The 22,905-nt window shown below is 43.1% G+C and overlaps 1 protein-coding gene and 1 non-coding gene across 3 annotated transcripts in view; one reads left to right on the top strand and one right to left on the bottom strand.

Moving 5' to 3' along the window:
• RYK (receptor like tyrosine kinase) overlaps positions 1-22,905 on the bottom strand; it is a 101,972-nt gene that overhangs the window by 6,592 nt on the left and 72,475 nt on the right. For both annotated transcript variants that reach the window (XM_062214558.1, XM_062214564.1), the window contains exons 10-13: positions 15,176-15,245; positions 6,607-6,739; positions 4,923-5,032; positions 4,604-4,763 (exon numbers count right to left, since the gene is read on the bottom strand). In XM_062214558.1, the coding sequence (XP_062070542.1) occupies positions 4,604-4,763; positions 4,923-5,032; positions 6,607-6,739; positions 15,176-15,245 (473 nt within the window). The remainder of the gene's footprint in view (positions 1-4,603; positions 4,764-4,922; positions 5,033-6,606; positions 6,740-15,175; positions 15,246-22,905) is intronic.
• On the top strand, positions 10,919-11,025 carry LOC133752670 (U6 spliceosomal RNA). The gene has a single exon (XR_009864963.1). It is a non-coding gene; the product is annotated as a U6 spliceosomal RNA (small nuclear RNA).

Here is a 22,905-nt window from a genome sequence, read left to right as displayed (position 1 = left end):
AAATAAATCTTTAAAAAAAAAAGTAGTTTGGTTTTAATGTTTATTTATTTATATTTCTTTGAAAGGTAGAGTGACAGAGAAATGGACAGATAAAGAGAAAAATCTTTCAGCTATGGCTCACCCTCCAAATGCCTGCAATAGTGAGGGCTGGATCAGAGGCTTAGAACTCCATTTGGGTCTCCCACACGGGTGAAGGGACTCAAGCACATGAATACATTACCTGTTGCCTGCCAGGATGCACTGGCAGGAAGCTGGGCTGGAAGCAGGGAAGACAGGCTTCAAAAGGCCCTCCACCATGGAATGTGGACATCCTGCACAGTGGCTGAGCCTGCTGCCCTCCCCAACAATATCTGCTTAACATGATCTTGAAGTTAATACTACTAAATCTGTCTTTTTTTCCTAAAGTCTGAAGTAATCCTCTAGATGTTTATTAAAATTGTCTTTAGTACTAACACCTCTTAATATAAACTTAATACTTAAATAACAGTTCTAAAATTTTTAATGTTTAAAATCTACAGGCAGGGTCCGGCACTGTGGTGTAGCAAGTAAAGCTGCTGCCAGCAGTGCCAGCATCACATATGGGCATCAGTTCAAGTCCCGGCTGCTCCACTTCCGATCCAGCTCTCTGCTATGGCCTGGGAAAGCAGAAGAAGATGGTCCAAGTACTGGGGCCCCTGCACCCACATGGAAGACCACCAAGAAGCTCCTGGCTTCAGATCGGCACATCTCCAGCCATTGTGGCCAATCGGGGAATGAACCAACAAATGGAAGACTTCTCTCTCTCTCTGCCTCTCCTTCTCTCTTTGCGTAACTCTGACTTTTGAATAAATAAAACTTTTTAAAAAAATCAACAGCCATAAAGAAAACAAATAATTATTGAGAATCTCATCATTACTCTAACATTAATAATTAAGATCTAATAGAAAATAGAAAATTTTCTGTACCTTCTAAATAATAAGTCCCCTCTGGTAACTCTCTTGGATACGACAGTAGTTAAACAGAGTAGTCTCATAGGTATATGATGTATAAATGTGAGGGTCTCTTGTCCAAGACTGCTCAGTGGCACTGGGCCAACAGGAGAAACATGAAGCAATTTGCTACAGATTTTCCACCTCGGTAGTCATTCACATACACAAAATAAGTAACATGAAGGTAAAAGGGAAATACTCCGATTCGCCCTATGCCCTAAAAACTGTTCAAGCGCCTTTACAGGGTCTCCTCATTGCCACAGCCACTCTGATGAGATCAGCATGGAAGTCATTTCCTTGACTTGTTTTTCCCAAGTAAATGCTCTTTAAATACAACGTAACACTTAAAGACAAGAAAACCGACAAGAAACTCCTAACTGTGCAATCCTGATTGCATTTAATCTTTTATAGAAATTTGTTTCTTAATAGTAGAATTCTGCTAGCTACTGTAATATTCAAAGAAGATATAAATCAAGACATTTATTTTCAAATAATGGAAAAGAAAGTCACATTAAGAAATCTATGGTGGTGCACACATCTGATGAAAACAGAATAAAAACAATATCCAGACATTCTTAAGAACGTCTATGATGACGTCATATCTTGGAACAGTATTAGAAAGACATTTATAACTAGTCAAATCTAGTTGTGCATATTTCCTAAGCTCAATAGTTAAAAGATAACATTAACATTACAAGAATTTGACATAATGAAATATTGAATCCTTCCAGTAAAAACTATGAAAACAATCCAGAGACGCAATTTATTATTTTTAAGATAGAAACAAATCATGTAGAATTCTTAACTACAAAGAAATACAAAAATATTAAGGGGCTTTTAAAGGAGAGAAAAAGGGTCCGGTGCTGTGTATAGCCACCACCTGCAATGCTGGCATCCAGTGTGTGTGCTGGCTCGAGTCCTAGCTGCTCTTCTTTCGACCCAGCTCCCTGCTAATGTGCCTGGGAAAGCACTGGAATATGGCTCAAGTCCTTGGGCCCCTGCATCCCTGGGGAAGACCCAGAAGAAGCTCCTGGCTTCAGTCTACTCCACCCCTGGCAGTTGCAGCCATTTGGGGAGTGAACCAAAACATGGAAGATTTCTTTCTCTCTCACTTTAACTCTGTCTTTCAAATAAATAAAATAACTCTTTTTTAAAAAAAGAAAAGGAGAAAGAAAATGTTCCCTCCAAGAAAGCAATGCCATTTTGTTGGATGTTACATTTATACCTCAAAGTACACGGAATACTAAATGTAGTTTTCAACCCCTCAACTTCAATCCATATGTTATAAAGCAATCTTTAACTAAACATACTTTGATCAAACGTTCAAGGAGACAGATAAGTACAAATGTGCTGAACCATCACACAGTCCCCCATAAGTATAATTTCTTGTGTCAGCTAAAAGAATGCCAGAAATGCTTATAAGCAAGAAGAAGAAAAAAAAAATACTTTCAGAATTCAAACTCAAGAGCCTGGGTATATCTTCCTTACCCCACAAGCCCATAGCCTGACAGGCCCTGTGCCCCTCCGGCTGGGAGAAGCCGGTTTCTGCCCAGCGTCACCTGTATGGTTGCTCTGAAGTGGACAACCTGCCTCCTCATAATCACGTGTATTATTCTCCCATCTCAAGGGTGAGGCTTTCTCCCACAAGAATGTAGTTTATTTTAAGTTAAAACAAAGTATTTTTGAAGATGTACACAATAAAAGACCTGATTTTAGAGGCCAGAAAGGGAAAAAAAAAAAAAAACCTATGTAAGTAAATTGTTCATTCACACCAAGTGAACATATTTTATCAAGACATAAGTATGTAAAAAGAACAGAACATTGAGGCTGGCTTTGTGGTGTAGCAGGGTAAGGTGCCACTTGTAACACCGGCATCCCACACTGGAGTGCCAGTTTGAGTCCTGGCTGCTCTGCTTCTGATCCAGCTTCCTGCTAATGTGCCTGGAAGGGCAGTGGATGATGGCCCAAGTCCTTGGGCCCCTGCCACCTGAATGGGAGACCTATAAAGCTTCGGCCTGACCCAGTCCTGGCTGCTGCAATCATTTCAAGAGTGAACAATAGCTGGGGAATCTCTCTGTCTCTCCCTTTCTCTCTGTCACTCTGCCTTTCCAATAACAAAATCTTAGAAACAGAGCACTATATCAAGCAGCACCTAGTGTCTAAAAAAGGAAAATAAATTCATGAATAGATTATAATTAATGAGAGGGTCTTTATCCTTTATTAAATTATCCACATTTCAAGACTTATAAATTAGAATATCATGTTTTCCAATAAGGAAATCTTACATAATTCCCATTAATTAGCTGAATGGTAAGCCCAAAAATATGTCCATGCCCTAATCCCTGAAACCTGAAAATACTCTCTTCCATGGCAAAAGGCGTGACGAAGCTAAGGGCACAGAGAGGAGCTTGTTCTGGACTATTTAGGTGGGTTCTAAATGCAATTACATGTATGCTGGTAAGAAAGGGGCAAGCAGAGTTTTGAAAACACAGATATACATGAAAGAAAACGTGGTATGAGCACAAAAGAGAAAGAGATGTAACCACCAGCTAAGGAGTGCCACCGAGTCAGAAGCTGAGCGCGGCAAAGGATGCTTTCTCTCCAAGGGCCTCTGGAGGCAGCAGGGCCCAGCCAAGCCTGATCCCACACACGTGGCCTCCAGAATGGAACTGTGCGAGAATACATGTCTGACTTCAGCTTTAGCCACCAAGGCTGTAAAAATCTGCTGCAGCAGCCATGGGAACTGAATACACTGAGGGAAAGAGTTGGAGGCTAATTAGTGTAATTAATTAATTAGTGTACAGTAACACCCTATTTAAAAAGTAATCCTTAATGCACACAGACTTCAAAGAAAAAGATAACCCTAAATTATGTTAACTATATTTAGACGAGATATAATGACACAGTAAGCTCAATTCTTACAGTAGGAACTGAAGCCGACAACTCCGTTACGTGTTCACATGCTGCACAGATCACCACCGAGTGACCACACAGGGGAGCCTCACATACAGAAGCTAAATCTCTAACGCTCCAGCTATAACAATAAAATGTAGCAGGCGAGAGACAGAGGAGTACATTAAATCAAGCTTAATCTGCCAAATCAGACTAAAAGGTCAAGTGGCAGACATTCAAAACAGCTGTAAAATACCCACAAGTAGATGCTGCTTCTGAAATTACACATCACTAAGTTTAAAGGCTCCAACTGTATGATCCGGTTGAGTGGCAGAACTACCCAGGAACCGACAAACACAGGAGAGGGACACGTGGGAACTTAACTATCACATAGGCCACCATACTTGGGAGAGACCATTTGAGGAAAAAGAAAACACAATTCCGTTATCTGGCAACCACTTGGTCACTGTGAGACTTAAATAAGAAAAAGAATCGGTGTCTGCAATCTCTCTGAGCCTCGACACCCTCACTTTCAAAACCGGGACACCAGTGCTGGCGTCACAGTGCCCTGCCTAAGGCTGTGCTGAGGGTCGAGTGAGATGACTCACAGCACCGGCGCGTCTCCACTACACTTACCTTCTGCGTGACGCACTTCAGGGGAGTTACTAGCGTGAAGAGAAAACAAAGCGTACGAATTTTAAAACCGAAGGCTACTTCTCCACCCTGTTCCATGCAGCACTTACCACGTCACTGGCACTGGAGAACTCATTATTAACCAGACTTTCAAGAGCCATCCACCGAACCGGCCTGTTTTCGTTGTCCCCCAGACAGTGGTAGTCCATGGGGAACAAGTCTCTGGAGAGGGCGTTGTCGGTGATCTTCACCTGAAGTGTGTCATCAATCCTGAAAAGTCCACACACGAGCATCACTGCACTCAGGGCATGAACAAGCAGATTGCCTTAAGGCTTAACTACACCTACGTTTCACTGTGACTCCCAGAGACAGCACCAAATCTGAAGAGCCCTGTACTCTAAGTGACACTGACACACTCGCGGCACTTACACACAGTTCCTAGCAGCCAGGTCTTTGTGGATGACTTCCCTTCTGGCCAGGTAGCTCATTCCACAGGCAATCTGAATAGCCATGTGCACCAGGTCTTGCTGAGAAATGGCCTGGGTAACAGAAAATGACAAGGTTGGAGGATGGATCCCACAATCCTACTCCAAGTACTTCTTCACACCCATTCACTGGGCTTCAGAAGTTGTCTCCTGACCAAGAGCAAGTTCCCACAGTTCCCTCTTCTGTACTTTCACCAATGATAGCCCTTATTTTATAAATGTCAACTAAATTCACTTGACTGTCCCACCCGTCAGCTGTATCTCCCCAACACCAGGACCTATAACAGCTGCTCAGTGAATATCTCTCTATTCAATGAATGCTGAATTCTCAAGGTAATTTTTCAAATGCTTATTACTCAATAACCATTCTTCTCTTTTAAACAATTTTTATTAGATTATCCCCTCTGGAGACTATTTCAAACTAACAACACAGGCTAGACTACATGAATGCCAGTGTTGTGGGGTAAGGAATAACCATTCTGCCCCAGGTGATGCTGTTGGGCCATCACACAGAACCATTGGCTTTCATCCTGTCAATTTATAAAGCAAACCACATGTATTAAGCCAAATGCTTAATATAACCTTTGTATTCACTTTCTCCTACCAACTGTAATAAATACACTATTATAAACACAAAAGCCAACTTAGTGAGGCTGCGAGATACAGCAAACAGCGAAGCAACTGCTGGCCCGCATCACTACCATGACCAAATGCTTCACAGCAATGGCTTCAGGCGCAATGACACCCGAGGTGATGGACATCTTACAGCCAAGCCTAGTGAGAACGTCCTCAATCTCCCCCCACCGTCTAGAGACCAGCTACCACCAGCTGTTGGGACAATACGGACCAAATGGCTCTGTAAAGTCTGTTTTCATTCCAGATGGCAATCTAGGACAACTTGGAAGAGTTCTCCAGAAAATCACTGAGATTGTGTCACAGAGGATTTGAATTGACTACAAAGATACAAAAAGTCTTCAAAAACTTCATGGAACATGTGCATTATGAAAAAACTATGCATGGATTTCAAATATTTCTTGCACAAAAATAATTTTTTTTTCTTTTCTGAAAAGCAGAGAGAGGGTGTGCAAAGAGATAGAGATCTCTCATCTGCTGGTTCACAAACTGCTGGCACTACCAGACTGGGCCAGGCCAAAGCCAGGAGCCAGAAACCCAGTCCAAGTCTCCCCCACAGATGGCAGGGACCCAAACACTTGAGTTATCACCTGCTACCTCCCAGGGTACACAACAGCAGGAAGCTGGAATTGGGAGTGTAGCCAGGACTGGAACTTAGGCACTCCAGTATGGGAGGCAGGCAATATCCACTCTGCCCATTTCATTCCCCCAAAATAAAATGTTAAATTGTTTAATTCCACTTTTCTATAAACTTCTTGAAGTACTATAATACAAGGGAAAGCTTTAGCATCAGCAGGGTGCAACCCTCAGGACAAGAATCATAAACCATCTTCATTTTCCTCTAAATCAACAGGTTATACATGTACCTTCTGGTTCACTTTGAATTTCTTCTTTATAGCTCTCTGAACAGTTTATATGTAAGAATGCTAACATCTGTCAAAGATATTAGCAAACATCTCCAGTAAATAACTGGTATTTGGGCAAATTTTTCTTACCTGTGGATTATTGGCCTCTACTAATTTGCACTGTCTTAAAAACAATTTAAGGTTCCCCCAATTCATGTAAGGCAATATCACCATGGGCTTTTCTCCTTCTTCTATACACACATGAGTAATAGGAAGAAGATTTCTGTAAAATAATAAGAAAATGGGAGAAAGATAAGTGCAATCTAAAATCTCAGGGGCTTACTTTTAATAACCACCATAAAGATAACTTAAAACAAAATCCCAAATACACTTAAAAGCAGACATGATTACCATTAAAAATGTGAATTTATAAATGCTATTTTAAGCCAGACTTAAACCTTTACTCTATGTGTACTTTGTGGTTGGGCAAGTTGTTTCCTGTGGGCTGTGCCTTTGGAGACCGTCCAGGCACACTAAATTGTCACTCCAAAGGACAGAGACACCTGAAAAAGGACTCGACTATGAGTGTATTTTAACAATATCCCACCTATCCCATCATCGAGCTTTCTTTATTTTACCCTTTTGAAGATTTATTTTATTTATTTGAAAGGCAAAGTAACAGAGAGAAAGGGAGTGACAGAGAAAGAGAGATCTTCCATCTGCTGGTTCACTCCTCAAATGGCTGTCATGGCCAGGGCTGGGCCAGGCCAGAGTCAGGAGCCCAGAACTCCATCTGGGTCTCCTACAAGGGTGACAGGGGCCCAAGCACTTGGGCTATCTCTCGCTGCCTTACCAAGCACATCAGCAGGGAGCTGGATTGGAAGTGGAGCAGTTAAGACTCAAACCAGCACTCAGATATGGGATGCCAGTATTGCAAGCAGTGGCTTAACCCATCGCATCACAATGCTGGCCCTCATCTCATATTTTTTCAAAAGGCCAATCCGGGCCGGCGCCGCGGCTCACTAGGCTAATCCTCCGCCTTGCGGTGCCGGCACACCGGGTTCTAGTCCCAGTCGGGGCACTGATCCTGTCCCGGTTGCCCCTCTTCCAGGCCAGCTCTCTGCTGTGGCCAGGGAGTGCAGTGGAGGATGGCCCAAGTGCTTGGGCCCTGCACCCCATGGGAGACCAGGAGAAGCACCTGGCTCCTGCCATCGGATCAGCGCAGTGCGCCGGCCACGGCGCACTACTGCGGCGGCCATTGGAGGGTGAACCAATGGCAAAAGGAAGACCTTTCTCTCTGTCTCTCTCTCTCTCACTGTCCACTCTGCCTGTCAAAAAAAAAAAAAAAGGCCAATCCAGACTGTGAACAAGAATATGGTCATCACAAAGTCTTCAAAGAGGTTAAAACTGCCACAAACGCCAAGACGTCCTTAGTTGCTCACATGGAGTTTAGGACAGATTTCTGAGTCCCACAGTTATCCCTTACTGTGCGACCAATCTCTTGGCCTTAGCTTCCATACTTGTAACATCAGGACCCCACCAACCTGAAAAGCTTGCTATGGTCAGTGCAGAATAAAGCCAAGCATGTGGGAGACAATCTTATTTTCATTTTTCTGGCATACAGGTATTTATTTCATCACAGTGTTTCATAGTGCAGATGGCTGCTCTTCTTTATGCCAGCTTATAGAGGAAAGGAGGATAAAGAGGAAGGTCTGGGTCTGCAGACAAGGCGCTGTTGGGCAGAGGCACAGAAGAGTGGATTCTCTGGGACTCAACACAACAACTGCCTCTAATCGCAGTCGTGCTGAGCGCACAGTGAGGTATCTCTCATCCCAGTTAGAATGGCCACCATCAAAAGGACCAAAACAGCAGCAACAAACAATGCTGGCAAGGAGGGGGAGAAAATGCAACCCTTACACTCTGCTTGCGGGAATGCAAATTAGTGCAACCACTGTGCAGAAGCAGTGTGGAGGTTTCTAAACAAAAACGCATCTTCCATACGACCAGGCTATCCCACGTCAGCTATAAATCCAAAGGAAAGGAACTCAGCATATGAAAGAGACAGCGCACTCCCACATTCACTGCAGCACCACAGCCCAGGTGTGGAGTCAGCCTAGGTGTCCATCAGTGGATGAATGGACAAAGGCAATGGTGGATATGCACAATGGGATGAAATTCTATCCTCTGCAGCAAAATGAATGCAACTGGAGAACATCATGCTAAGTGAAATGAGCCAGACACAGAAAGAACATACTGCACACTGCACGTTCTCTCTGAGAAGCTACACAAGACACTTGATGTAAACTGGAGGTTAGGAAGGGTGGGGGGAGATAATGAGTGCTAAAGTACATGTACACAGAACTAACAAGTTCTAGTGTTCCCAGCACAGGACGGCTAGAGTTCACAATGACCTACTACACACTTGATGAAGAAACCAGAGAGGAGCTCGAAGGCCCCAAACATAAAGGAATGAATGACACACTAACTGCTGATTTGATCAGTACATCCTGCATCCTCCTGTTGAAATATCACATTGTATCCCATAAATATGTACAATTACTATGCTAACTAACATAGTTTAAAAGCAATACGCTAATAAAATCATTTTTATTGGTTTGAACTTGTTTCAGAGGAAATAAGGAGGAAAATTTTTCATTAAGCCAAAAGTTCTTGGCCAGCTATATTTTCTAACTTGCCATTAATGTTTATTAGTCATTTGGATATCCTCTTCTGTGCAGAGCCAGTGAAGTGTTTTGTCCTTTCTCTATTGGGTTATCTTTTTCTTTTTGACTTATAGGAGCTCTTTATGTAATCTGAATATATGTCCTAGGTACATGGATGGTGTTGAGCCTGTTTTTTAATCATGATATATCTTTAAATTAAAAGTCTTAACTTTATTTTTTAAAAGCCTTATTTATTTATTTGAAAATCAGAGTTACACAGAGAGAGGAGGAGAGGCAGACAGAGAAAGATTTTCTATCCCCTGGTTCACTCCCCAGTTGGCCATAACAGCCGGAGCTGCACCAATCTGAAGCCAGGAGCCAGGAGTCTCTTCTGGGTCTCCCATGGCAGTACAGGGGCCCAAGAACTTGGGCCATCTTCTACTGCTTTCCCAGGCCATAGCAGAGAGCAGGGTCAGAAGTGGAGCAGCTGGGCCAGGAACTGGCACCCATATGGGATGCTGGCACTGCAGGCAACGGCTTATCCCACTACGCCACAGTGTCTGCTCCAAAAGTCTTAACTCTAATATAGCTCAATTATTAATTTTTTAAATAATATAGTCTATTTTATTTATTTGAGAGGTAGAGTTACAGACAGAGAGAGGGAGAAACAGAGAGGTCTTCACTCTCTGAAGAATGCTGCTTCACTCCTCAATTGGCTGCAATGGCCAGACCTGAGCCAATCTAAAGCCAGGAGCCAGGAGCTTCTTCCGGGCCTTCCACATGAGTGCAGGGGCCCATTTTCCACTGCTTTCCCAGGTCACAAGCAGAAAGCTGGATTGGAAGAGGAGCAGCTGGGACATGAACCATATGAGATGCCAGCACAGCAGGCAGAGGCTCAGCCTCCAATTATTAATTCTTCAAGAGCCGGCGCCGTGGCTTAACAGGCTAATCCTCCGCCTTGCGGCGCCAGCACACCGGGTTCTAGTCCCAGTTGGGGCACCGGATTCTATCCCGGTTGCCCCTCTTCCAGGCCAGCTCTCTGCTGTGGCCCGGGAAGGCAGTGGAGGATGGCCCAAGTGCTTGGGCCCTGCACCCGTGTGGGAGACCAGGAGAAGCACCTGGCTCTTGGCTTCGGATCAGCGAGATGCGCTGGCTGCAGTGGCCATTAGAGGGTGAACCAACGGCAAAAAGGAAGACCTTTCTCTCTGTCTCTCTCTCTCACTATCCACTCTGCCTGTGTAAAAAAAAAAATATAATTCTTCAAATGGAAGGCACTCTTTTGTTGGTTCTGTTTAAACAACCTGGTCAACCTGCTGAACCTATGTAATAAGTTTTTAATTTCTGTTGTTTCATTTTTCAGTTCTGGAATTTCCATTTATTTATTATTGTTTCCAGTCAGTGCTTTGCTAAAGTTCTCTTTCTTCCTTTAACACATTATAATTGTTATTTTTAAATCTATGTCTGGGGGCCAGCACTGTGGCCCAGTGGGTTAAAGTCCCTGCCTGCAGTGCTGGCATCACATATGGGCACCGGTTCAAGTCCCAGCTGCTCCACTTCCGACCCAGCTCTCTGCTGTGGCCTGGGAAAGCAGTAGAAGATGGCCCAAGTGCTTGGGTTCCTGCACCCACATGGGAGACCCAGAAGAAGCTCCTGGCTCTGGATCGGCCCAACTCTGGCTATTGCGGCCACTAGGGAGTGAACCAGAGGATGGAAGACATCTCTCTCTCTCTCTCTCTGGTTCTCTTTCTCTCTCTGAAACTCTTTCAAATAAATAAATCTTTTTAAAAAAATCTATGTCTGTGCTCGCTTCGGCAGCACATATACTAAAATTGGAACGATACAGAAAAGATTAGCATGGCCCCTGCGCAAGGATGACACGCAAATTCGTGAAGCGTTCCATATTTAAAAAAAAAAAATCTATGTCTGATAAATCTACTAGCTAGATCCTTTTGGGTCCTATACATTTTTACCCTTGATTTGAAACACATAAACTTGTCTTCTTGTTAAAAAACAAAAGACCAAATGGACTGTCATTGTGGCACAGAGGGTTAAGCTGCCACCTGCAAAAGCCAGTAGCCCATATGAATGCTATTTTGAGGCCTGTCTGTTCAACTTCTGATCCAGCTCCCTGCCAAAGCGCCTGGGAAAGCAGCAGAAGATGACCCAAGTGCTTCTGCCTCTGCCACCCAGGTAGGTAGAAGACCTGTATGGATTCCAGGTTCCTGATTTCGGTCTGGCCCAGCTCTGGCTGATGTGGCCACTTGGGGAGCGAAACAGTGGATAGAAGGTATTTCTCTTTCTCTCTCATTGTGTGTGTGTGTATGTTTGTGTATGTGTGTGTGTGTGTGTGTCCCCCTCCCTCCTCCTCTCTGTGTAACTCTGTTTTTCAAATAATAAATCTTTTTAAAAAAAGAGATGAACTGCTAAGTGAATGGAGGAACAATACACTTTCCACACACTGACAATGCGTTTTGTTGGGCCCTAAGTAGGAATCCTGGTACCAGCAGCCATAACGAAGCTATACCCTGCCTTTAGACATTTAACCCCTGAATGCCTAGCATCCAATCACTGCAACTCAGTAGTCATTCCACCTGTTCCCTGAGGGGACACTGGGACTGACTCATCCCGATAGGCCTACAGAATGCCTGCATCAGAAAATTCGGCACAGGGCTGGAGTGAACGTTTGTCAGCCAAGGTGTCTCTAGGGCAGCAGAATACACAAAGCTGTGCTCGGGGAAAAGCCTGGCTTTGTGCACATTTAACTCTGCCACACACTTGCACGCTGTAGTGTAGGTAGGAATGCTGGCTAGGTGCCTAAGGTCTAGGTCAGCATCATATACTAGTGTTACACACTTTGGATCTTCTCCCCAGAGTCAGCTAACAGAACATCAAGCACTCTCAACACTGCCAAAAAAGATATTTCCAATTCCTTGTTTCCCAGTTCTTGTCAAATGCCTAGTAGAGGGGTGGAACGTTTGGCACAGCAGTTAAGTTGCTCTTGAGACGTCTGCATCCCCTTTTGGAGTGCTCACTTCAAATCCCAACTTCTCCATTTCCACTCCAGCTTTCTGCTAATGTGTGCCCTGGAAGGTAGGAGGTGATGGCTCAAACTTAGGTCCCTGCTACCCTCGTGGGAGACCCAGACTGAGTTACGAGCTTCTGCCTTTGACCTGGCCCAGCCCCGTCTGTCGCAGGCCTTTGGGGAATGAACTGGAGCACAGAAGATCTCTGTCCCCGTCTCTCTGCCATTCAAATAAAATGAAAACGGAAAGTCTAGTTTAATAAAAATGTGCTTTTTAGCCGGCGCCGTGGCTCAACAGGCTAATCCTCCGCCTTGCGGCGCCGGCACACCGGGTTCTAGTCCCGGTCGGGGCACTGATCCTGTCACGGTTGCCCCTCCTCCAGGCCAGCTCTCTGCTGTGGCCAGGGAGTGCAGTGGAGGATAGCCCAAGTGTTTGGGCTCTGCACCCCATGGGAGACCAGGATAAGCACCTGGCTCCTGCCATCGGAACAGTGCGGTGCGCCGGCCGCAGCGCGCTACCGCGGCGGCCATTGGAGGGTGAACCAACGGCAAAAGGAAGACCTTTCTCTCTGTCTCTCTCTCTCTCACTGTCCACTCTGCCTGTCAAAAATTAAAAAAAAAAAAAAATGTGCTTTTTAGAAAATAAAATCTGAAGGCTGAGTTGTCCATCCATTCCTCTGAAAGGATGAGTTCACTTGCAGTGAATCAGGCCAATGGAAGGCAACGTTTTGAACCACATAAGTTCACCCTCCAAAGGGACCCTGTCACTGTCCCTCAATATAGTGCATTCACTTATTTCCAAAGCTCTCTGCCTTCTTATTTTATTTTTTATTCTTTATTTGACAGAGTCAGACAGTGAGAGAGACAGAGAGAAACCTTGCGTTGGTTCACCCCCCAAATGGTTGCCACGGCCGGCGCTGCGCCGATCCACAGCCAGGAGCCAGGTGCTTCTCCTGGTCTCCCATGCAGATACAGGGCCCAAGCACTTGGACCATCCTCCACTGCCTTCCCGGGCCACAGCAGAGAGCTGGACTGGAAGAGGAGCAACCAGGACTAGAACCCAGCACCTATATGGGATGCCGGCGCCGCAGGTGGAGGATTAACCAAGTGAGCCACAGCGCCGGCCCCTGCCTTCTTATTTTCAAAGAAAAAATAGGATTATTTGATATTTTATTAATGGATTATATGATAAGAAATCTGCCTCAGAATTTGAAAGCAGGAAAATTTTTCTTCTCCCTCAATAAACAACTGTGTTTCTTTCCCTTCTGCTACTGAGAATTATCAACTTAAAAAAAAATATTTGAAAGGCAGAGTTACAAGGAGAGAGGGAGAGGCAGAAAAACAGAGACCTTCCATCTGGTGATTCACTCCCCAAATGGTGACCAACGGCCAGGACTGGGTCAGGCTGAAGGCAGGAGCCTGGAACTCCATCCAGAACTCCCACCTGGGTGCAGGGGCCCAAGCATGTGGGCCATCTTTCAATGCTTTCCCAGGTGCATTAGCAGGGAGCTGAATCAGAAGTGGTGCATCCAGGACTTGAACTGGCACTTGTACTGGATGCCAGTGCTGCAGACAGCGGCCCAACCCCCTGCACCATGTCACCCGTCCTGAGAATTATCAACTTTTATTGTTCCCTCTACCTTTGGTTACCCAGAAGTTAAAGGTTGTTTAAAGTCAATCAAGGGAAAAATACTTATCTTCTTACTGTTGGTTTATTTGTTTTCTTTTCCACAACAATGTAAAAAAATTTAGGTTCACTTTCATTTCCATTTTATAGATCTTATTGTAGGCTGCCAGCTTTTTAGGCCCTCAAATGCCTTTGAATATGAAGGAAAACTCAAAAGTAAAGCTCAGTATAGTCATCTTATATTTTGGCAGAGCTGAAGTAACTGCCCAAGTTCATAGAAATTACAATACATGTCTTTTGTATGCATTAATTTTTATTATTTTAGAAAGTTCATAAACATCTTTCAACAGAGATAATTACAGTTACATTCTGTAAACATATGTGGCCAAATTCTTAGTAGGCATACAAATTAGGTTGACTACATAGTTCTGATAAAAAAAAAAAAAAAAAAAAACAACCTTTGCCTCTATTAATGCATCTGCATATTAGGATGTTGTATTTTAGTTCCTTCCGGCTCAGAAGGTAGTTTTAATTATGGCTCTGTGAACAGGATTGACATAAGTATGTGTGTAATATTATATTTTAGATATATATAAAGAAGCTTTCACCTAACATCACAGTATTTTTTAAATCATACTAAATTTTTAACCACACTAAAACCTAATGTTCATATATAAGGGACTGGTCAAATAAACTGTAATACATCTATTCAATGAACTACTACATAGCCTTTTAAAATGGGAATATTTATAGTTATAGACATGAAAAATCATGTAATTTGGTTTATCAAGTTAAGAAGCATGTTAAACTTGTTAAAGATAGCAATTATATTCTGAATCATGCTGATTACATCAGAAAATGTCTTTTTTTAGAAATACATGCTAGAAATTCACTAGAAGTGCTGAGATATCTAACTTACTACAAAATATTTTCACACAAATACCTATATCTAGACTATATAGAGCTACACACATAGAAAGAGATAAACACATACACACACACACACACACAAAGCCACTATGACCAAATGTTAACTATTGCTGGCATTTATTATTGGTGTTTATTATTTTTGTCTTTGCTGCTGTATGTTCAAAAATTTCATAATAAATATTTTTAGCATAAGTGCATCAGACTACTTTTAATAAAAAAGGGAAATATGCATATAAATATGTATGAACTATCTCTGGAAAACTTAGCTATAATTACCCAGATGTGGGCTTACATACTATATTCTTTAGACTTTACTGTGCTTCTAAATGTGCAATGAGCATGTACTTGACTTTTATATTCAGAAAAAAATGCAGCTATTGCAAAAAGCGTTCAGTTGGTAACTCGCGGCCAGTTCGCGCAGGGAGAAGGCAGCGTGGAGGGCTGGGTGCCTCACAGGCTGGCGGCCCCTCCTCTCACCTGTGGTGGAGACCTCGCAGCTTGCAGCTTTCGGTGAGCATCATGGTCACCTGGACTTCAGAAGCTTGATCTAGACACAGAACAGAAACTGTGCTGAGTGATAACACCATACACATGCAATGATTATCTTTGACTGCAAGATAAACTTCCATTACAAGTTACAGGTAAATCTAAATAGATCGACTCCGCAGTTTTACTGCAGTAGACAGAGTCTCACTGGCAGGTCAAGTTTCACAGAAATTCTTACATAAAAATTAGAAATTTAGCAAGGTCCCATAAATAAATAGGAAAAGCAGTAACAGATGAGAAAAATATCTCTAACATAAGGCATGTAAGGATAATTTCCTTTTTCTCCTTCACAGAACAAAAGTCAATAAGGAAAAACACTGAGACAGAGGCAGAGGATGTAAACATAGAGTTCATTGAGACAAGGAAAAAAAAAAAAAAAAAACAGAAGAACAACAGGATTATAAAACGGCTCTCAGCTTCACTTCCACATATAGAAAGGCCATTTTCCCCACCGGAACGAAACAGATCGAGACATACAGCTACTTGCCAGTTGGGCAACAATGTGTAGAAGCAGGCTATCAACCGCATTTAGGGTAGGCAGAGAAAACAATGCCCAACAACATTTTTCAATGAACATACGCTTTGCATTATTTCATTGCTAAGAGTCCACAGATACACTCAAAGACTCATCTATAGTATGCCCACGTGTGCCTTTCAAAATGTTTGCACTGGAACAAACTTTAAAGATTTATGTATTTGAAAGGCAGAGTGACAGGGGGAGATGGAATGAGAAAGAAATCTGCAATCTGATGGTTTGCTCCCCAAAGGGCCACAGTGGCCAAGGCTGGGCCAGGCTGAAGCCAGGAGCTCCATCTTGGGTGGCAGAAGCATAAGCACTGGGACCATCTTCCTCTGCCTTCCCAGGTCACGAGCAGGGACATGAACAGGAAGCAGAGCAGCTTGGATTTGAAGGCTGGCGTCATACGCAGCGACTCAACCCGCTGTGCTCCCACACCAACCCCACAACCTTGTCTGGTAATTCCACTTTCCATACATTTTTTTAAGTACTCTAATAATGTAAAAAAGAACACCATTCAACTGAACAGCAAAAAACTCCTAACAACCAAAGTATTCATAGAGAACTAATGAAACTGGGCCAATGCAACACCACATAGCTACTTTTTAAAAAATGAGAGGAACACCTTTGAGATATATTAAATTTTAAAAGCAATGTACAAACCTGTGTTTGTAAGACATTAGTTTTTTTTTTATTATTATTAGACAGAGTTAGTGAGAGAGAGAGAGACAGAGAGAAAGGTCTTTTTTCCGTTGGTTCACCCCCCCCAAATGGTGGCTACAGCCAGCGCGCTGCGCCGACCCAAAGCCAGGAGCCAGGTGCTTCCTCCTGGTCTCCCATGTGGGTGCAGGGGCCCAATCATTTGGGCCATCCTCCACTGCCCTCCTGGGCCACAGCAGAGAGCGGGACTGGAAGAGGAGCAACTGGGACTAGAACCCGGCGCCCATATGGGATGCTGGCGCTGTAGGCGGAGGATTAACCAAGTGAGCCATGGCACTGGCCCCAAACGTTATGGTTTAAAAACATTTGGGAATATTTCTTTTCTTACTCACGAAAAGAATCATAAGAAACTGTTTATGGTGGTTATTTTTCAAGATGACAGAATTTACATCCTCTGACGTTTACTTGTTTATGCTTTCTAACCTTACAAATATACAACTATTAAAAAAAAAAAAAAAGACCACAGGAGCTCTAATTGGAGTTGACAGCTCATTTTATTATTTTCTTCTTACCTCTCTGTGGTTAAAAACAAACACCAAGAAATAATAACTGAACTAGTAGAAAATTAACCTTCATATAAAAGCCAATCTAAGGACTATTCCGTTTCATTTTTAGCTTCTAAACTCGTGGTTTTGGGTTCAAAGTAGCAAAATAAAAGTAGAACTGACTTTTAGGTCAATGTTTTTTCAACAAACTTGATAATGCAATTTGCCAATATCTCCAGTCTGTATCTCCAAAACAAAGTTTAAGCTGTCAAATATTTGCAAGAACCCAGGATTCCTCATCTTACAGGGACTGCTATCTTAATAGTAGAAAGGAATTTCTCCACTGCTTGAACAGAATCTTTCTATTAAATAAATGCTGTATTTCTGTTGTAAAACTGAAAACGTTTGAGTTAGTTAAAATATTTTTAGGAATCAAAACTGAGGCTCAGTGTTGTGGCTAGGAGATGAAACCTCCATCTACAGGGCTGGCATCCCGCACGGATGCTGGTTCAAGTCTCCACTGCTCCACTTTGATCCAGCTCCCTGCTAATGTGCCTGGGAATATGGTGGAGGATGGCCCAAGTCCTTGAGCCCCTGCACCCACATGACAGACACAGAAGAAGCTCCTGGCTGTAGCCTGGCTCAGCCTTGACTGTGTGGCCATTCGGGGAGTGATACAGCAGATGGAAGATCTCTTACTCTCTCTTTCTCTGTACTTCTGCCTTTCAAGTAAATAAACAAATCTTTAAAAATAAGTAAATAAAGAACAAACTTGAATGTAGTGTATCTATCTTTAAAAACACTTTTCAAAGAAACCAATAATTAACTTTATGAGGACAGTAAAAATACTAACAATTATTTATAAAGCTCCTGGTCAATGTAATAAGAGGGAGAAAAGAATTCAAAAGAGTGGCAAAGCCAGATCCACATTCCAGACCCTTATAGTGAAATGCTCAACCAACAGTGAAAGCCATGAGCCTGGGTCCCGCACTACGACTGCCATATTCACTCCTTAAAATACAACTGAGAAATCTGAAATTAAATTTATTTTAAAAATTTGTTTGTTTGAAAGGCAGAGTTACAGAGACAGAAAAAGAGAGAGAGAGAGAGAGAGAGAGAGAGAGAGAGAGGGAGGAAGGAAGAGGGAGAAGGAGTGGGAGAGGGAAAGTGAGAGAGGGAGGGAGGGAGGGGTCTTTCACCCACTGGTTCATTTCCCAAATGGCCTCAACGGTTGGAATTGGGCCGATCCGAAGCCAGGAGCCAGGAGCCAGGAGCCAGGAGCTTCTTCTGGGTCTCCCACATGGGTGCAGGGATCCAAGCACTTGGGCCATCCTCCACTGCTTTCCAGGCGAGTTGGCAGGGAACTGGATTGTAAGTGGCACAGCTGGGACTCAAACCAGCACCCATATGAGATGCTGGCACTGCAGGCGGCCCCACTACACCTCAGTGCAGGCCCCCGAATGTACTTGCAAAACTGGAATGCCATTCTCTGCAGCACACTCTGTCCCATTACTTGCTATCAGTGTCCTCTGTCCACATAACTAACCCTCACCCACCCTCCCTCCCTCCCTCTCTCTCTCTGTCCTTCCCTCTTTAAAGTTTTGGTTAAGATTTTTGTAGGAATGTGAAATGGGTAGAAAAATTCAAGACAAAGACTTGAAATATTTGGTATATTTTTGAAAAGGTGCTGTACACCAGCATCTGCTGAAATAAATTCTAGTTATCTAAAACTGCTTAAAATACAGGATCATTTAGTGAATGGCAGAACATACCCTAGGTACTCTTTCTAGAAACCAAATAATTTCTAGTGAAATTATGGCCTGACTCTTGGGAGTTGGGAGGATCTTTTGAATACTGAAAATCAGTAATAGTGCTTGGATCCCTGCACCCATGTGGGAGACCCAGAAGAAGCTCCTGGCTCCTGGCTTTGGATCGGCCCAGTTCCAACCATTGAGGCCATTTGGGAAATGAACCAGTGGGTGAAAGACCCCTCCCCCCCCTCCCTCTCTCCACCCAGTTAGTAGGGAGTTCACCTACCTCTCAACTGGCAAGGAGATTCAAGTACAACCTAAGGTAATTTCAGTATGCCATTTTATATATACTTAACTTCCTTTTTAAAATTAATATGTAATAAATTTTTGAGAAGTTCCTAACTTTGATAAGCATATTCTTATTTGAATTGGATTATAATTTAAGAAAACTTTCAAAGGGAGAAAAGAATAACTTTATACATTTAGTAAGAAAAGCTCATTTTCAAGCCGGCATTGTGGTGTAGCCTGTAAAGCCACTACCAGCAGTGCCAGCATTTGGGTGCCGGTTCAAGTCCCAGATGCTCCATTTCCAATCCAGCTCTCTGCTATGGCCTGGGAAAGCAGTAGAAGATGGCCCAAATCCTTGGGCCCCTGCACCCCTGTGGGAGACCTGGAGGAAGCTCCTGGCTCCTGGCTTCAGATCAGTGCAGCTCCAGCAGTTGCGGCCATTTGGGGAGTGAACCAGCGGACAGAAGACCTCTCTCTCCTTTCTCTCCTCTCTTCCTTTCAAATAAATAAATAAATCATTTTAAAAAGAGAGAGAGAGAAAAGCTCATTTTCCTGAACTCCTCTCCCAATCTAGCCCTAGTCTTAAATAGTAAGAGGTCTATCTTCAAGATGAGTACATTGAAAAGGGTGCTACAGGGCGGGGCCGCGGCTCACTTGGCTAATCCTCCACCTGCAGTGCCAGTACCCTGGGTTCTAATCTCGGTCAGGGCGCCGGATTCTGTCCCGGTTGCTCCTCTTCCAGTCCAGCTCTCTGCTGTGGCCCAGGAAGGCAGTAGAGGATGGCCCAAGTGCTTGGGCTCTACACCCGCATGGGAGACCAGGATGAAGCACCTGGCTCCTGGCTTCAGAACTGGCGCAGCGCGCTGGCCGTAGCGGCCATTTGGGAGCGGTGAACCAACGGAAGGAAGACCTTTCTCTCTGTCTCTCTCTCTAACTCTGCCTGTCAAAAAAATAAAAAGAAAAAAAAAGGGGTGCTACAAAATAATTTCCAGCCCCCAAATTACAAAACAGCACAAAATAGGGAAAAAAACACAAACACTCATTTCCAAAATTGCAAAGATTTAGCAACTATGAAAGAAAATAAGAACTTAATACCAATAACCTCAACTTGATTCGTTTACTTTATGGAATTCAATTTCATATTTATTATGTAAGATTTAGGTTTCCAATTTCTAGAAATTACTGGAACATCCATTTAGGTCTCTGCACAAAATTAGGAACTTTTCAAAGAGCCAAACTCTAATTTCCTACTTATGCCTAAAGGCAAAGGTCAATGTACTATAAACAACTTAATTTGGAGCCACCTTTGTGGCACAGCAGTATCCCATTTGGGGGCCAGTTTGAGTCCTGGCTGCTCCACTTCCAATCCAGCTCCCTGTTAATGCACTTAGGAAAGCACAGCAGAAGATGGCCCAAGTACTTGGGTCCCTGCACCCACGTGGGAGATCTGAATAGAGTTCCAGGCTTCTGGCTTCAGCCTGGCCCAGCCCCAGCCACTGTGGACATTTGTGGAGTGAACCAGCAAATGCAAGAGATGTCTCTCTCTCCATAACTCTACCTTTCAAATAAATTATTAAAAAAAAAAAAAACTTAAATTTTGCTATTTTATGCAAAACCTCTAATTAAGGAGCATGTAACAAAGTACACAGATTTGTGAAAGAACATTCTATGTAGCTTTAATTGAAAAATAACATTCCAAAGAATACATCTCCGAGATAACCAGGTGGAGTTCTCTAACAACTGTGCCAGTACCCTGGTGTACTTCTACCCTGTCCTTCATGCAAACCATGGCCCTTACATGGCTGAGGACTCACTGTGCTGTCTCTTATTTCCGTCTAGCTGACAGAGAACTTTATAATTACAGTGGTAAGGCAGAGAAACAACCAAGTGACTAAAATTCAAGTATATACAGAACGAGAAATATTATCTTCGGGGACAGTACCAGTATCCTCATTGTGTTTTCTCATCATTATTTCCTCCTGCACCCCACACCCCACCAACCCAATTCTGTATGGACACTTTCCTCAAGATTCATTCAGAAAAATTAATAATAGCCAAGTTTAGAACGATCCACAGAATGTTTACAAATCCCAGAAGAAAGAGAATTACGGGGAAATGTTTCTGTAAAAAAACAGGGAACAAGTATAAAAATAGCTGTTTTATTAAAACTATGGTTCAAACTTCACATTTATAAAAATTGGTAAACTATCCTTAAAAGATCAGAAGTCTATTGGAACCTAACTGAAGTATTAGCTTTTAAAAGTTTTGGGGTAAATAAATGTTCAATTAAATAGTAAGCTAAACCACTAGTTTAAAAAATATATGGGGCCGGCACTGTGGCACAGTGGGTTAACGCCCTGGCCTGAAGCCCTGGCATCCACATGGCTGCTGGTTCAAGTCTCGGCTGCTTCACTTCCAATCCAGCTCTCTGCTGTGGCCTGGGAAAGCAGTAGAAGATGGCCCAAGTCCTTGGGCCCCTGCACCCATGTGGGAGACCTAGAAGAAGCTCCTGGCTCTTAGCTTCAGATTGGCGCAGCTCCGGCCATTATGGCCATTTGGGGAGTGAACCATCGGATGGAAGACTTCTCTCTCTCTCCTTCTCTCTGTCTCTCTTCTCTCTGTGTAACTCTGACTTTCAAATAAATAAATATTTAAAAAAAAGATAAAAGGTGTGTGTGTTATTTGAAGCAGCCTTAAACAAGTATTTTGCCAAATTACAATTTTTAAATTCCAAAAATCTTTTTATTTTTCATTTTTTATTTTTTTGACAGGCAGAGTGGACAGTGAGAGAGAGATAGAGAGTAAAGTCTTCCTTTTCCGTTGGTTCACCCCACAACGGCCGCTGCGGCTGGTGCACTGCGGCCGGCGCACCGCACTGATCCGAAGCCAGGAGCCAGGTGCTTTCTCCTGGTCTCCCATGCAAGTACATGGCCCAAGCACTTGGGCCATCCTCCACTGCACTCCTGGGCCACAGCAGAGAGCTGGACTGGAAGAGGAGCAACTGGGACAGAATCTGGCACCCCGACCGGGACTAGAACCCGGTGTGCTGGCGCTGCAGGTGGAGGATTAGCCTATTGAACCACGGCGCCGGCCTCCAAAAATCTTTTGTTAGACTTTATAGAAATAATAAACGTAAATCCTTCATACTTTCAATGTATTCTTTAATTTGGAAATATAATTTTTATAAATTAATTTTGCAAACATCATATAATTTTGTTGTCGATTTATAAAATAGACTATAATTTTCCCCTCAACATTAAAGTGCAAACTGCATTTTTCAGAAATTAATATTTGGTCGTTTCAGTGCATTTCAGACATTGATATTAAGCATCCTCTATATTACCACATTTTTGTTCCTCTCAAAAAGAGCATTGTGGTACAGTGGGCTAAGCCATCACCTATGATGCCAGCTCCCATACTGAGCACTGGTTCAAGTCCTGGCTGCTCTGCTTAAGATCCAGCTCCCTGCTAATGTACCTGGGAAAGCAGTGGAAGAAGGTCCAAGTGCTTGGGGGCCCCTGCCACCCACATGGGAAACTTGAGTAGAATTCCAGGCTCCTACCTTCAGCCTGGCCTACGCCCTGGCTGATTACGGACATTTGGGGAAGTGAACCAGTTGATAGAAGATCTTTCTCTGTCTCTCCCTCTGTCACTGTCACTCAGCTTTCAAATAAATAAAATAAATCTTTAAAAAAAATGAACAAATAAAAGACTTAACTAATATTACAAATATTATTCATAAGTAATTAAAATCCTAGCATTATGAAGTCTTGGTAATTTACCAGTATAGGGAACTAAGCCATATACAAGTATGGAAAACACTGTAGAATTCTGACAGGGAATTTCTAAATGAGTAATTTATAAAAAAAATCAAAAAATTAAAAATTAGGTATCATCAAA

The sequence above is a fragment of the Lepus europaeus genome, chromosome 2 (genome assembly GCF_033115175.1).
Source record: "Lepus europaeus isolate LE1 chromosome 2, mLepTim1.pri, whole genome shotgun sequence".
NCBI classification, from domain to species: Eukaryota; Metazoa; Chordata; class Mammalia; order Lagomorpha; family Leporidae; genus Lepus; species Lepus europaeus.
The sequence above is the reverse complement of the archived record's forward strand: the minus strand, read 5'-3'. Positions and strand labels throughout refer to the sequence as shown.